Source organism: Lissotriton helveticus, chromosome 1_1 (genome assembly GCF_964261635.1).
Source record: "Lissotriton helveticus chromosome 1_1, aLisHel1.1, whole genome shotgun sequence".
In the NCBI taxonomy this organism is placed as follows: Eukaryota; Metazoa; Chordata; class Amphibia; order Caudata; family Salamandridae; genus Lissotriton; species Lissotriton helveticus.
The window spans coordinates 1996362334-1996376640 of NC_136057.1; the positions used below are offsets into that span (position 1 = coordinate 1996362334).

At 42.5% G+C, this 14307-nt stretch overlaps 1 protein-coding gene across 4 annotated transcripts in view; it reads left to right on the forward strand.

The window, feature by feature from the left end:
* The window catches only part of LOC144755443 (putative ferric-chelate reductase 1), a 552454-nt gene extending 538570 nt beyond the window's left edge, over positions 1-13884 (forward strand). For all 4 annotated transcript variants that reach the window (XM_078644381.1, XM_078644371.1, XM_078644398.1 and 1 more), the window contains one exon: positions 13031-13884. In XM_078644381.1, coding sequence (XP_078500507.1) covers positions 13031-13135 — 105 coding nt within the window. In that variant the 3' untranslated portion in view covers positions 13136-13884. The remainder of the gene's footprint in view (positions 1-13030) is intronic.
* Positions 13885-14307: the final 423 nt, after the last annotated feature.

Consider the following 14307-nt stretch of genomic DNA (forward strand, 5'->3'; position numbering starts at 1 on the left):
ATTTTCCTCGCTTGCCAACTTAACATTGGTTAGCAAGCGAGGAAATAACACTGTTTTTTGGAACTTCAGATGCTAATCAGAGTGCTAAGTGGGAAAAACTCTGCAAACTCTGCGAGCAGAGAGGAATTTCACACCCAGGCCTACACAAAAGTAACTAAATTAACTTGTGCGTAACCCTCTAGTAGCTTGAAATACAAATGTAGTAAGGCTTTCACTTAGAGTCTATGTGTAAGGTATTTATGCAGCACACAAAGAGTAATTAAGTAAAAACACAAAACATGTAAAATCCCAGATCACTTAAAAAAAAAAAGAGTACGAATTCATGAATTATTTGACACAAAAATGACATAAATCTCATAGATTTACAGTAAGTATTGCACCTAAGAGTAAAAAGACAGAGGTAAAGGAAGTGGACAGTGTGTTTGTATGAGTATAGTGAGAATGAATGAGAATAGAGATCAATTTCTAAACTTCAGTATTCTCTTCCTCTCAATTCTTAGCTCTCCAAGTGTTCAGTGTCCTGAGGAGAACCCTTTAGGAAATGTGCAGTGAGAATGAATGAGAATAGAGATCAATTTCTAAACTTCATTATTCTCTTCTTTTCAATTCTTAGCTCTCCAAGTGTTCTGTGTCCTGAGCAGAACCCTTTAGGAAATTTAATTGGGTATGAAACGCGTAAACAGCTTTTTTATTTGCCAAATAGGTTCAGGTTAATGCAACACCACTTTTGCTCACAAATCAAACCCTTTTTCTGTTAAAAATAACTACAGTGAGCACAGTAGTGTATGCATTTAATCACTAACTCTAAAAACACTTCAAATACAACTGAGGGAGATATTAGCAGAGATATTTGTTGTTGATATGATTGTGGTTGAAAAGCCTCTACAGAACCTGAGCTATATGTGGTATATGTTGTTCTTCTGTAATGTGATGTTTTTGTGCATTGAAAATGTATTGTGGCATTTAAAATGTATGTCTATTTTTTGTTGTTGTGATCTCAGTGTATGTCTAGCTATCTAAAAATGAATGTTGCATGTACCAAAAATAAACAAATGTTCTAAAATGGAATTAATTTATAAAAAACTAAATCATCAAAAGCAAAGGCAATAAAAAATATGCTTTCTGATCATAGCGATTAGTTTGTGACCTTTGCATGAATGTCTGAATGAATGTACATCAGTATTGGCAATTTTTGTGCTCTGTTCTTTTTTGTGGCCCAGCCTTACTGATTGAGGGCCAAACCCTTTTGTGGGTAGCACTTAAGAGATGGTGTTGACTCGCAAGGTACTCCTTTTTTCACACTGAGTAGGTGTTGGACTTTTGTTGAATAGGGTTGACAACATAGTGTAGTCCCTATTTATTCAATTGACTTTATTTTAGGGATGACGGAACAAGACGCTTTTTCATACACTGAGGATCACATCCAAAGACTGATAAACACTCCAGCCCTCTTTTCCTCTGTCTCTTTGAGCACAAATGCAAAGCAACAGAATGAATCAGAAGAACTGATAAGGTTGAAAAAGAAACAGATCAGGACCGAATTACACAGTAATTTTCTTTTAGAACATCTAAAGGCAGGCACGATTCCTGCTGGATTACAGATACAAAACATACCAGTTATCTTTACTGAGAAAGCAACTTATAAGAAAGGGTACAGCTGTATAGGCACAAACTGTAGTAGAGATTTTATGGTGCTCACAATAGAAACAGCACAATGGTTATCACAAGATCAACCACGTGAAATTGAAGCATTGGACCTCGAAATTAAGGATAATCAATCTATATTGGATGCAAAGGCACACTTGGCCAAAGTAGAGAAGGAGATACTGGAATTTAAAGATTTCACAATTAATCAGAAAAGCTCCAAATTTGAAAAAGACAAAGAACTTCTCGTTGGAAAGTGCATATCCGTATTTGCAACCTGATTTCTATTCACACCCGGACTTAAGGAAATCTCTACCGGATTATTTTGCGAGATCAACGCACAATTTTATATCCTTTTCGGAAACCTCTTCCTTAACAGGAGAATCAGACTCTGGAGAAACCAGTGGCAACCAATACAGACAAGGACGCAATCAACAACAGCAGCAACAACCTTTTTTAGGAAGAGGCCAACAGCCGGCCAGAGGACGAACGAGATTTATCAACCAGCCATAGAAAATGACGACGAGACTGCAGTATTATAAACATAGACGCCTCTCCCATTTTAAAGTTATCAAATGGACAATTGTCAGAAATGGAAATTAAAGTTCTGAAGAAAGGACTTTCGTTTGTGCCAACTTAAAATACAGACTTTGTCAGGATGAAAGCTGAGACAATTGAATTTTGCTGCAAATTGAAAATTAAAATTAAGGCTTATTTCTCTCAAAATTAAAGGGACTAAGAAACAAATCAGAATTCTGCCATCCAATTAATAAGACACCAAAGGAAATTCTTACATTCAAGCAAACTGTTTTGTTAGCTATAGGGGTCATGGAAAAGAAAAGTAATTTTGTGAAATACAACATGTGTAAAAGAGAAAGAGATGCTTTAAAGAATTTGCAAAATGACTCCTCAATTATTCTGCATACATGCAATCGCCATCTGGTCACGAATACCAAAAGGAGGCGCTGAGACAGGATCAAAACAATGAACAATATATGAAATTTTCGGGCGATCCAACCAGAGAAATCCAAGGTGAAATAGCTGCACTAATAAAATTTGTTGAAGACTCAGGCTATGTGGGACCAAAATAATTCAATTACTTGATAAAACAACATCCTCAATTCCCATTTTGTATTTATCACCTAAAAAACATAAGGACGATAAACATCCACCAGGTCGCCTGATAGTTTTGGGGTGTGACTCAGTTTTGGAACCAAGTGCGAAATACGTGGATTTTTCCCTAAAGCCATTCCTTGAACAAGTTCTATCAAATTTGAGAGATACCATGCATTTCATAATCGCAATCCAGGAGAATTAATTAACGGAAACAACACAGAGACTCGTAAGATTTGATGTGGTGTCTCTGTACACACAAATCCCTCAAGCAGAGGGACTAGAGGCAATAGAATCCTTCTACTCCAGGAATAAACCAGATCAAGTCCCCACTGAGATCATTATAGATTTGGCTGGACTCTGCTTAAACAGAAATTACTTAAAGTTCAGTGAAGACTGTTACTATCGAGTCAAAGGAACTGCGATGGGGTGCCCATTCGTTCCAGAATTTGCTGTACTGTATCTGGCTAAATTCAAAGAGATTTGTCTTTAATATCAACCCATTTGCACACCACATTTCTGGGTGGGTAAGATACATAGACAATATATTCTTTGTATGGACAGGCACACAGAACATGACCTTAATGAACTTTCTGAATTACAAAATTTGTGTCTGCCACTCATCTCTATTTTGAGATAATGCGTATTCTGCTAGCTACATCAACTAGGAGACCAAGTCAGAATGTTCTTCAAAGTGGTATTTTCATTTGAAGGATCTGACACAAAAAATATTAACTCTGATGATCCTTACTATATAATGGATTATGGTGCCTTATCATACAAAACGGTTTTGAAAGTGCACACTTCTCCTATTGCGAGATTAATATCTGTCAAGCTCATTTCTAATCATTAATTTCCATGCTTGGTGACTCAGGCGTTATTTTATTGTACATGAGTCAAAATGCGCTTTGTGCACATTCGTAAATGGAACCAATGATTCAAGCAGCCTTGGCAATGGTGCACGCTCTTATGATTTATACAGTACACTTAGCGACTCTTTGCACTTGCTTCCAAATGGTTTTTATGTTCTTTGATAAACAGTATTTCTACCAGAACTACATTACCCACAAGTCAAGTGGAGTTGCAATATAAGGAATGTTTTCCTAGAAAGTACCGGAGCTTCACGCAAGTGTGGCCTATCAAAAACAAAAGGAAAAACATTTTGAGTCTTATGAGTACAAACCAGAGTGGATCTAATTACTATTTTTGGTAACTTCCGGGTTTAGACCTTCTCAAAACATCCTGATTTAGTACTACTGATTCGGTCGTAAAGATCGGGATTTGGAGGAAATAAGTAGCCATTGTCAAAACCTTGATTCCATAATAAAGTTCTTTTTTTGTTTAAAAAAAAAAATCTTGATTTGGTTGTGCATACCAGCAATGTGAATGAATAGGTAACTTTGGTTTAAACTGTAATTTAATAAAGTTTCCTCATTCAAAAGAAATATCGCGACCCGGAAGTTGAAAATATTGAACTGAGGTTTAAACAGTTTGGCCAGCACAGGCCACCACTCGCAATTTGGGCAATATGGATGCCAAACCCTGACGGACCTCAACAGGCTGTACGAGTAAGTTTGTCTCTGAATTGATTTTCGCTTACCAAATCCCATGCCACTTGCTGCGAGCAGTATCATTTTCAAAGAGACCGTGAAATCGTTCCTCAAAACGGAGTTGCTACACGGAATAGTTTGTTTGCCTTACGGTATGCGCACATTGTCGGTAATAAAATATACAGCAGAACAATGTCACTTGCACTTTAATGATGAGAGCTGCCTTTTGTGATACGCGTAGGGTCTACCGCACGGCTAAAGCGTGGGGTATCATTTTCAAAGAGACCACAAAATTGTTCCTCAAAATGAAGTTGCTACACGGAATAGCACGTTTGCCTTATGGTATGCGCACAGTGTCAGTAATAAAATACACAGCATACAATTACGCACTGCTCATCGACACCATTCAATTCAGGCGGGATTGGACCACAAACCCTTGAGGTTCAAACACATGAGCCTTGTTTGTTAAATGAGTTTGGTTTTGTGCAAATTGTTACAGAATAAGGCACAGTCACCAAGTTGTTTTCCTACAAAAATGTTTTCTAAACGAGTTCCAGGCTGAGCAACTACCAAAAGCCTTTTTTAATTTGCTTTATCCCCAGATAGCAAAAAATTGATGATTTGTCCGCATGGAAGAGAGGAGAGTTACATGACACACCGGCTTGACACGCTTTTTCTGACATTTTATCGGTTTCAGAGTGGTGCCATGGGTGGCAAATATCATTGGACTGTGAACTGTGGCTATTAAAGCAAAGATATTGAAGTACCCTCAAAAGACAGTGGTAAAGGAAGTGGGCTGTCTTTTTGTATGAGTGTAGTGAGAATGAATGAGAATAGAGATCAATTTCTTAACTTTAGCATTCTTCTCTTCTTTCAAATTCTTAGCTCTCCCGGGGGCATATTATCAACGGCCAGCGATAATTATCCCTGGCCGTGCTTAGCGATAATTTTATTATCGCAGGCTATCTCTGGCATTTATAGCCCTGATAGCGCGTTATTAACAACGCGTTTCTCCAGGGCGATAAAAATTCCAGAGATAGCAAGATTATCGCCGTTTTGCAGGGAACATTGCTGGTTTTCCAGTGATGTTCCCTGCAAAATGGCGATAACCTTGCTGATACGACCCATAGGGTCGTATCCGCATAATCCACCCCAATGTTAGGGATAGGTAAGTCTGCATTTTAGCAGACGTTAGTTTTTTAAGAAAACAGCGGTTTTCTCCATAAACTAACGTGTGCTAAAATGCTGGGGCAGCCTTGTATATATCGCGATGTGAACATCAGCGATATTTGCAAGGTTGTCCATCCGGGGTACGCCCAGTGATGCCCACTTTGCATCTCATTAGCACCCTCTTGTGAATAGGGTGATAGTTTTATCTCTGCTTTTTTGGCTTTGGGATAAAGCCCTTGCAAGTGTTCTGTGTCCTGATGACAACACTTCAAGAAATGTAGTTGGGTTTGAATCCCGTCAACAGCTTTAGTATTGGCCAAATAGGTGTCCAGGTCGATACAACAGCACTTTTGCTCACAAATTAATCCCTTTTTTTGTTAAAAATAACTAGAGTGAGCACAATAGGGTCACCATTCGGTTACTACTTCCTGAAAACATTTAAAAATACAACTGAGTGAGATATTAGCCAGAGGTATTGGTTGTTGGTATGATTGTGTTTGAAAAGCCTATACAGAACCTGAGCTATATATGTGGTATGTTATTCTTCTGTAATGTGATGTTTTTGTGTATTGTGCCGTTTAATATGTATGTCTATTTTGTGTTGTGTTGTCAGTGTATGTCTAACTATCTAAAAATGAATCCTTATTCTGACACCACACTGCTTCTTGGATGCCCTACCCCCACTGACCTCCTCACTAAAAGGCGACTGCTCCCCTGGGCGGAGGGTAGTGTGGCCACAGTGGGTGACCTATTTGACGGCAGCACACTCATGGACCATGGTAATTTTGTCCGTCGTAGGGGAGTCACTGATGCGTTATATTTGCTACATGCTGTACTCTTTCAATATGTAAAGAAACATTGGCACAGAGAGGTACTCCCTCGCCATGAAATGGTCTTCATGACCTATCTGATGGGCGACAGCCGCCATCTCACCAAGTGGATCTACAAAGGCATTACTAAACACACTAGAATCCCACTAACAGACTTACACAATAAATGGTCCGTAGACCTAGGAACGGACCTGACAGATTGGGACTGGTGCACGGCCTTGGCATACCCTAGGAGAATCCCACAGAATGCCAAATTCAAATTCATCCAATATATGGTTTTTACACAGGGCATATCTCACCCTGCATTAACTGCAACGTATTTTCCCCGACCACGCAACACTTCTGTTCCAGATGTATATTAGAGGATACCGATTTGCTACACATGCTGTGGCAGTGTCCCATGCTTATGCCTTACTGGTCAGAGGTATTATCCTTGCTTGAAGCCGCAGTTGGGATCCCCATCCTGAGCACGCCTGCAGTATGTCTCTTGGGACTGATACGGCGCCCTAAGGCACAGAAAGTGCAGCTTTGCTTTATAGACTTAACTTTACTCCTGACTAAGCAACCCATTACGATGCGGTGGAAATCAGCCACACCCCCACAGCTTTATGGCTGGCATGGGGAAGTAGTGAAATGGGGCGGAGCAGAGAGCACTGCTATCCACCGGGAAGAAGCCCGGGGATTGCGCAAAAAAATCATCTCTCTAGCCTGGGACAGTATTCTAGTACTCTGGACGCGTTCAAGGCCCTAGCTCTTCCACCTGTACCGGTAACTCGAAAATATTAACTGATTTATTATCTAGCCCCTGTTTCCAGTTTATACTATTATTGATTTACACTATTTGTAGATCCTGCACCACAGGGTGCATACATACCCCTTGAACGTTTATGTGCATCCGGGAGTAGCCTTGCCAAATAAGCTGTAAGTGGATGATGCCAGACGTAATTGGGGGAGGGGTGGGATAGTTGCTTTCATATATTACACACTTCCTGTATAAGATGATGCACGTACACTGTACGGTGATTTCAATGTAATCCATTACTGTGTATAACTGCAGTAAGCTGTAATTGATGGGTTGAAAATTGAAAATTTAATAAAATGTTTTTTTTTAAACTATCAAAAAATGAATGTTGTACGTACCAAACCCCCAAAAAAATCGACAATTAAATGAATTGATAAAAAACAAAATAATCGAAAGCAAAGAGAATAAAAAATATGCTTTCAGATCATAGCAATTAGTTCATGTGATCTTTGAATGAATGTCTGAATGAATGTAGATCAGTATTGGCAATTATTGTGCTGTGTTTTAAGAGTAAAAAGAGCCACTGGTGGTTATCTGGTCATGCGAGACCAGGTGAAAGTCTCAAGTTCAGGATGACTGTGATGGAGTGTGGGCCAGATACCGGGACAAGGTTAGTCTGCAAAAGTTACCTTCTAAAGTCCAGTTATGTTATGTTATGTTAACTATTTTTTATATAGCGCACGGATGCCGCAGCCAAGAGGCGTCCCGGCGCTTGGAGATCTGAATAACACAACACGATTAAGAAAGCTGGACAAAAAACAGACTAAACTGTGGAGAAAAGAAAAGTCTTCAAAATCTTCCTAAAAGGAAGCAGATCTGAAATTGAGCGGAGTGGAGCTGGAAGAGAATTCCAAAGAGCAGCCGCCAGCACTGAAAACGAGCGACCACCCACTCTAGCCCTTTTAAAACGAGGCACTATGACAAGGTTAAGACTAGCAGAGCGAAGAGCTCTGGCAGGAGCATAGTGCAGAATAGTCTGTGCAAGGATCGGGGGAGAGGCTAGGTTGAGGATTTTAAAAGTTAAGCAGAGGGCTTTAAACTTAACTCTTTGCTCAATCGGAAGCCAGTGAAGATTGCGGATGGTTTGGCGAGCTGAGACAAATTTCGGGAGGCCGACAAGCATCCTAGCCGCCGCGTTCTGAACCCTCTGGAGACGGGACAGTTCGGCCTGGTTTAAGCCCAAAAACAGAGAGTTGGCATAGTCCAGTCTGGTAAGAACCAGAGCCTGGACCATGATCTGTCTTGTCTCAGCATCGAAAAATTTGAAAATGGGTCTAAGACCATGCAAAGTACCAAAACATACGCCAGCCACGCGTTTGGTATGGGAAATAAATGAAAGCTTGTCGTCGAACCACACCCCAAGGTTTCTGACTTCACTCACAGGGGTAGGCACAGGGCCAAGATCAGTAGGCCACCATTGATCTCCCCATAGACCACTTTCCTTACCGAAGATAATGACCTCGGTCTTAGAGGCATTTAGTTGTAATCGGTTGTCCGCCATCCAGCCAGCAACAGCTTTTAACGCTGACTGGAAGGTGGGGGCGTCCATGCTGGAGTCTCCATTCAGTGCCACCGCCAGCTGCGTGTCATCGGCGTATGACACTAAGGAAAGACCAAAACTATGGGCAACCTCCGCCAAAGGCTGAACATACAAATTAAATAAAGTGGGACTAAGAGCCGAACCTTGGGGAACACCCTGAAGAATAGGACGTGACGCAGAAACAAAAGGGGGGGTGGACACTTTAAAACCTCGATCCTTAAGAAAAGAGCGAAACCACTCAAGTGCCGTCTCTCCGACTCCAGCCTCCATCAGACGATGTAATAAAATCTGATGGGACACCGTGTCGAAAGCGGCACTGAGATCCAAAAGGATCAGTGCCGCCGTCTGACCCTGATCCAACATCTTCCTTATGTGTTCCACCACAGCCAAGAGAGCTGTTTCGGTGCTATGACCTGCACGGAATCCATTCTGGGAAATATCCAGTAGATTCGTTTCTTGCAGGTGAGCAGATAACATGCGGTTAGCATGAGCTTCCGCTAGCTTGGCTGGCCAAGGAAGAAGGGAAATGGGCCGGTAGTGTTCTGGTTTGGTCGGATCGAGGGTAGGTTTCTTAAGGATCGGAATGACCACAGCCTGTTTCCAGGCCTTGGGAACACTGCCGGAGCTGAAAGATATGTTGATGAGATCATGAAGGGCAGGATAACAACATTCAGCAAGTTCCCGGAACTGAGCAGGTCGCAAAGGATCATCCGGAGAGCCGGATTTAACTTTTGTTGTCAGAGCTAAGAACTCATCCCTGGTCGGACTAGGGATGGTTAGCAATGATTTTGGGGCCATAGAAGTAGGCATTTCCTCCCTGATGGGAAGCTGAGAAAATGACCTATAGATGGCCTCCACCTTTTCAACAAAAAACGAGGCTAGATCCTCGCAATGTGCCAAGGAGGGCTCAATAGTAACAGTGTCCGTCCTCTTGCTGGTAAGGTCCTTACATACCCTGAAGATGACCTTGGAGGGGTTTGTACTATTTTTTATCTCCAGAGCGTAAAAAGCAGCCCTAGCAGTGCAAATGGCCCGATGATACACTCTAGTGCAAGCCCTATAGGCCGCCTTGAGGTCAGTATCATACGCTTTACGCCAAGCGCGTTCTGCTTTTTTGCAAGAGACTTTCAGAGCTTTCAAAGATTCATCGTACCAAGGGCTTGAAGGGCTCGATTTGGTCTTACACCACTTGGCCGGAATGAGTTTATCTAAAGATTGATTGAGCCATTCACAGAAAGTATCATAGCCCCGGGAGACTTCAGTAGGAGGTGAAGGATGGTATTTCATCAGTAGCTGATGGAAATGCTCCAGATTCAAATTTCTCCAGGGACGTCTGAAACTGGCTGGAATCTTCTTTTCCGGGAAAGAAGAAGTAGTGGCAATAAGGATCTCAATCAAATGGTGATCAGTCCATGCCATTGGTCTAGGAGGCTGTACTGAAATGTTGGTTACCAGGTTCGTTATAACGGGATCTAGTATGTGGCCACCCGTATGGGTCGGTAGTTGGACCAGTTGAGTCATTTGGAGCGCTTCCAAATCCAAATTGCAAAGAGTTCCTTTAGCAATGGAGGAGGACACGGGGAGCAGGGGTTGTGTCACAGATGGTTTGCTGTAGCGTGAAGAGCAGGCCGGACATTGGGGATGGTCATCGCTATAACATGATGATCCTGTCAGCGTCTTGCACAGCCATTGCTGGAGGATAGTATTGACAGTCACGGCAGCCCAAATGATGGCATACCAAGGGTTCCGGACCGCAGAGACACCTCATGGGAATCAGGAACTCACTCTACCAAGGGCCAACAGGGCTCCGGCAGGTCCAGTTGCAGGTCTAGGCAGGTCCAGTGCAGCAGGTCAGCTGGGCAGTTGCAGGGAGACCTCAGGAGCTTGTTGTGTCCCTGTAACTCCAAACAGGGGTCAATCAGCTGGCCCTTGGAGTCTCTTCCACCTGATACGAAGGGTGCAGGTCCAGTCTTCCCTCTCAGACAGCAAGACAGGCCTCAAGCAGCAGGACAGTCCTCTAACTGGCAGCAAGGCATCCCTTTTTCTGTAGTATCCACAGGTTCAGGGGAGTACTGAAGGTCCTATTTTTATACCTGGTGCCCCTTTTGAAATGGGATACGTTTCTGGAGTTTTCCCCCACAGAAGTGTTGGGAATTTCCTGTCTCCCTGCCCTGGTCCCAGTCTATCTGGGGCCACAACTGGCTTGTCTGAAGTTCTTTGTGTGTCAGCTTTGCCAGGGACTTTGAAGTGCAAGTTCGACAAGTGACAGCTCATGTCCTCTCATCAAGTCAGGATTGCACATCCTGCCAATACCCAGACCCCTATTTTGATACTGTCTGGGAGGAGTTCACAAAGTCCACCTACACCTAGTAATGCGAACCAGAATACAGGCCCCAAATGGTTTGGACAAGAAAATGCCAACTTTCTAAAAGAGTCAGTTTCAGAATTGGGACTTAATATTACGTTACCATTAAAGAGGATTTAAAATCACAATTACTCTGACGCCAAACATAACATTCTTAGCTGCTCCCAAATAAAAGATATCACTTATTGAATGTAATAAGGTAACCCACTGCTATCCAATGGGAGAGGTAAGCCTTGGAATAGTGAAAATAAAATTGGAGAGTTTTTCACTACTAGGACATGTAAACTTTAGGGCTGACATATGTATTAAAAAGAAAGGTCTAGCCTGGATAAGGGTTTATTTTGCCAGGTCAAAATTACAAACGGGCTCCAATGGCTTAAAGAGCTACTGAAATGGGTGGCAAAATAAGTGCTGCAGGCCCAATAGTAGCATCTAATTTACCAGCCCGGGAATAGGGTATACCCTTTTACTATGGACTTACAAGTGAATAAGTCCTTGCACCGTGAAAACCTAGTCACAGTACAGGCTACAAACCCCTCTGAGAGGGAAGAGTTCAGGGCTGTTTTCAGAGGAGGTGTACTAATTACCTCAGACTAGCTACAGTGCGGTAAGGAGAGCAGAGCAAAAATAAATGCAAATGTAATGTCTAAAACTAGCTCCAGGGTTCGCAAAAGACTGTATTAGTGCATCTATGGGCCAGGTTTAAAAACCACGCTAGAACAGGAGGGAATTTAACCTCTGCTCTGCTCTCCTCATAACAATTTAGCTTGTCTGAGGTAATTAGTACACCACCTCTGAATACCCTCAGCTCCTCCCTTTCAGAGAGGTAGTTGTAGCCTGCACCTTGACTAGGTTTTCACAGTGCAAGGAGGTTACCCTATGATGAAGCATGTCACCTTTGGTTGGGTGAGGGAAACTGTGCTTTAAATGGGACACTTCACCAGTACTAGTTATTTTTCTGTTTTGTCTGTTTTCTGTTTGTTGTAGCCCCAGTGGTTCCTTTTTTGTGGTCAATAGTTTATAATTGGGGGAGTTAACCTCTTAAATTCTTCTGCGGCCCTCTTCGTGTTGAGTATATGCAAATCACGGCAACTATTCACGTTGTGCTACGACAGCTTTTAGCATCCTGGTTTGTGAAAAATATAAGGGCTTCAAACAGGTGCATTCTGTTATTAATTGATTCAGCAAAGAAGTTGGCAAAGTGCCCGACAATGTGGTCATTAATCGCTTCACCCTAATTTGAGTTATCATGGATATTCTTATGTTCGCATCACTAAACATGCATGTGAATGTCACACACTTGTCCCAATGTTTCTTCATGACTAGACTAACTTTGACATGTGTAAAGCATTTGGTGCTGGCCTCTAAGTCAGAAGGAAACAAAATTAATGTTATTTGAGGAATGATTATTAAGATAAACATTTGAAAGTTGGTTACAGCCTGGAAAAACTCAGTGTTACAGATTCATGCATCAATTAATTGATTTGCAATGACTTGATAATCAGCTTCGACCTACGCTGTGCACATGGAGAAAAACCTTGGCACCATAATGTATTCCTCCATGCTCACAGACTATCTTCTAGTAGTACTACACTCTGCATTTCTGGTCTGATGTGGTTGCCTCCACATTTGTTTTTTGTGCCTGTGCGTTTTTCACGCTCCTCTTAGTATAATGTGAGGCATAACCTGAATTTTTTGAGTCAGTATGTTTTTTGCAGGCACCATCCGGTGTTCACTGCGCTTTGAATTTACAGAGTAACACACCTCTTCCAGTGTGAACAAAGTCATCCCACTTGGCTAATTCTAGCAATATTTATGTCTACATTATATTTATTAATGTGCTGGAGAGTGCATAGCACGCAGACGCATGACAATGGCATTTCCCTTTTACAAACCTATTTTACTGCTGATTTGCCTCGAGACTTTCGATGTATATCTGTGTGCACTTCAAAGGGCAACATGTGCAGCATACCTGCTCTTTCACAAAATAATGTACATGTATTTTCTTTATTTTAGGTGAAAACTGAAATGTTCTTTTTTCTAATCTACACATTTGGGAACTTAGCGTTTCTGATAGCACTGCTTGTTGGCATTGGGGCATCTGACTTCAACAGCAATTGATGAAAATTGGAGGATGAACGAACAATGCATTATGGACGCACTACTTTTCAACTGTATCATTCCTCCACTGTGTGCCTTTAATGGAAATCTGGAGAATGGCTGCAACGTGCTTAGCTCTGCCAGATCATTTCATGAAGCGGTATCTTCGAACATCCACCCTCCTGTCTACATACCTACGTGCCTTCACCTATGATGTCCCATGGACAAGCACATACTCTGCTAAATGCACATGAGCAGCTGCGCCACTGAGAACAGAAGACATTACCTCACCTCAGAGAGCTGGGTCTCCTCACGCTTGCCATGTTTCAAGCAGTTGCTGAATGTAGTAGCCACCCAGGATCGAGAAGATGTCGGCAAACAAAGATGCGAATGGCGGCTTTTTGCATCATAATGTGGCTTGTGCGCAGATAAATCTGAAAAGCAGCAGCTCCACAACTGATAAGTGCACTTAAGGTGGTCACCTCATCTCGGAACCCTTATACTGTGCTAGGCTTTCATTTCACATTCTAATGCATTCTGGCATGGACGTCAATTCACCAAAATGCAAGGGGTAGTCGAAGTGGAAGTGACATCACATGCCTTTGCCCTTCACTTTCACACACATGGTTACTCATACACACACTCCAGTAGCAGCTGCTAAGGGACCTGGGTGGTGGGACGGGGAGGGTGACACAAAACACGTTTTTAAAAAACCACTTACATGTGACGGGCGGATGGCTGCCACCTCTCCTCTGTCCTCTTCTTCCTTACTCCAGTCCCGTTGCAGGATGCCAAACACAACGCTGTAATGCAGCGTTGTGATTGTCCTGAGCGCGGTAGATCGGCGCTCAGTCAGGGAATGGGGAACTGGGCATGTTCTCCATGCAGGCTGCAATGCAGCCTGCATGGAGAATATGTGAAGTGCGCATGACTGTTTGGCCTGCCCCAGAGGGCAGGCCAAACAGTTATGTGCACTTAGGGAAGGGCAAACCACTCCTCCCCTGCTCCTGTCGTCGGAGCAGCCCCGCTCCAAACGCAAAGCTGCAGCAGAAGGAAACCTAAAATGATAATACCATGAGTTATTGTCATTTTATGTTTCCTTTACTTCACTGCTGTGAAGCAGTGGGGCGATGCGCCTCTGCCTTAGCGGAGGAGCCGCCACTGACACACTCTCTCTCACTTAAGACACACTC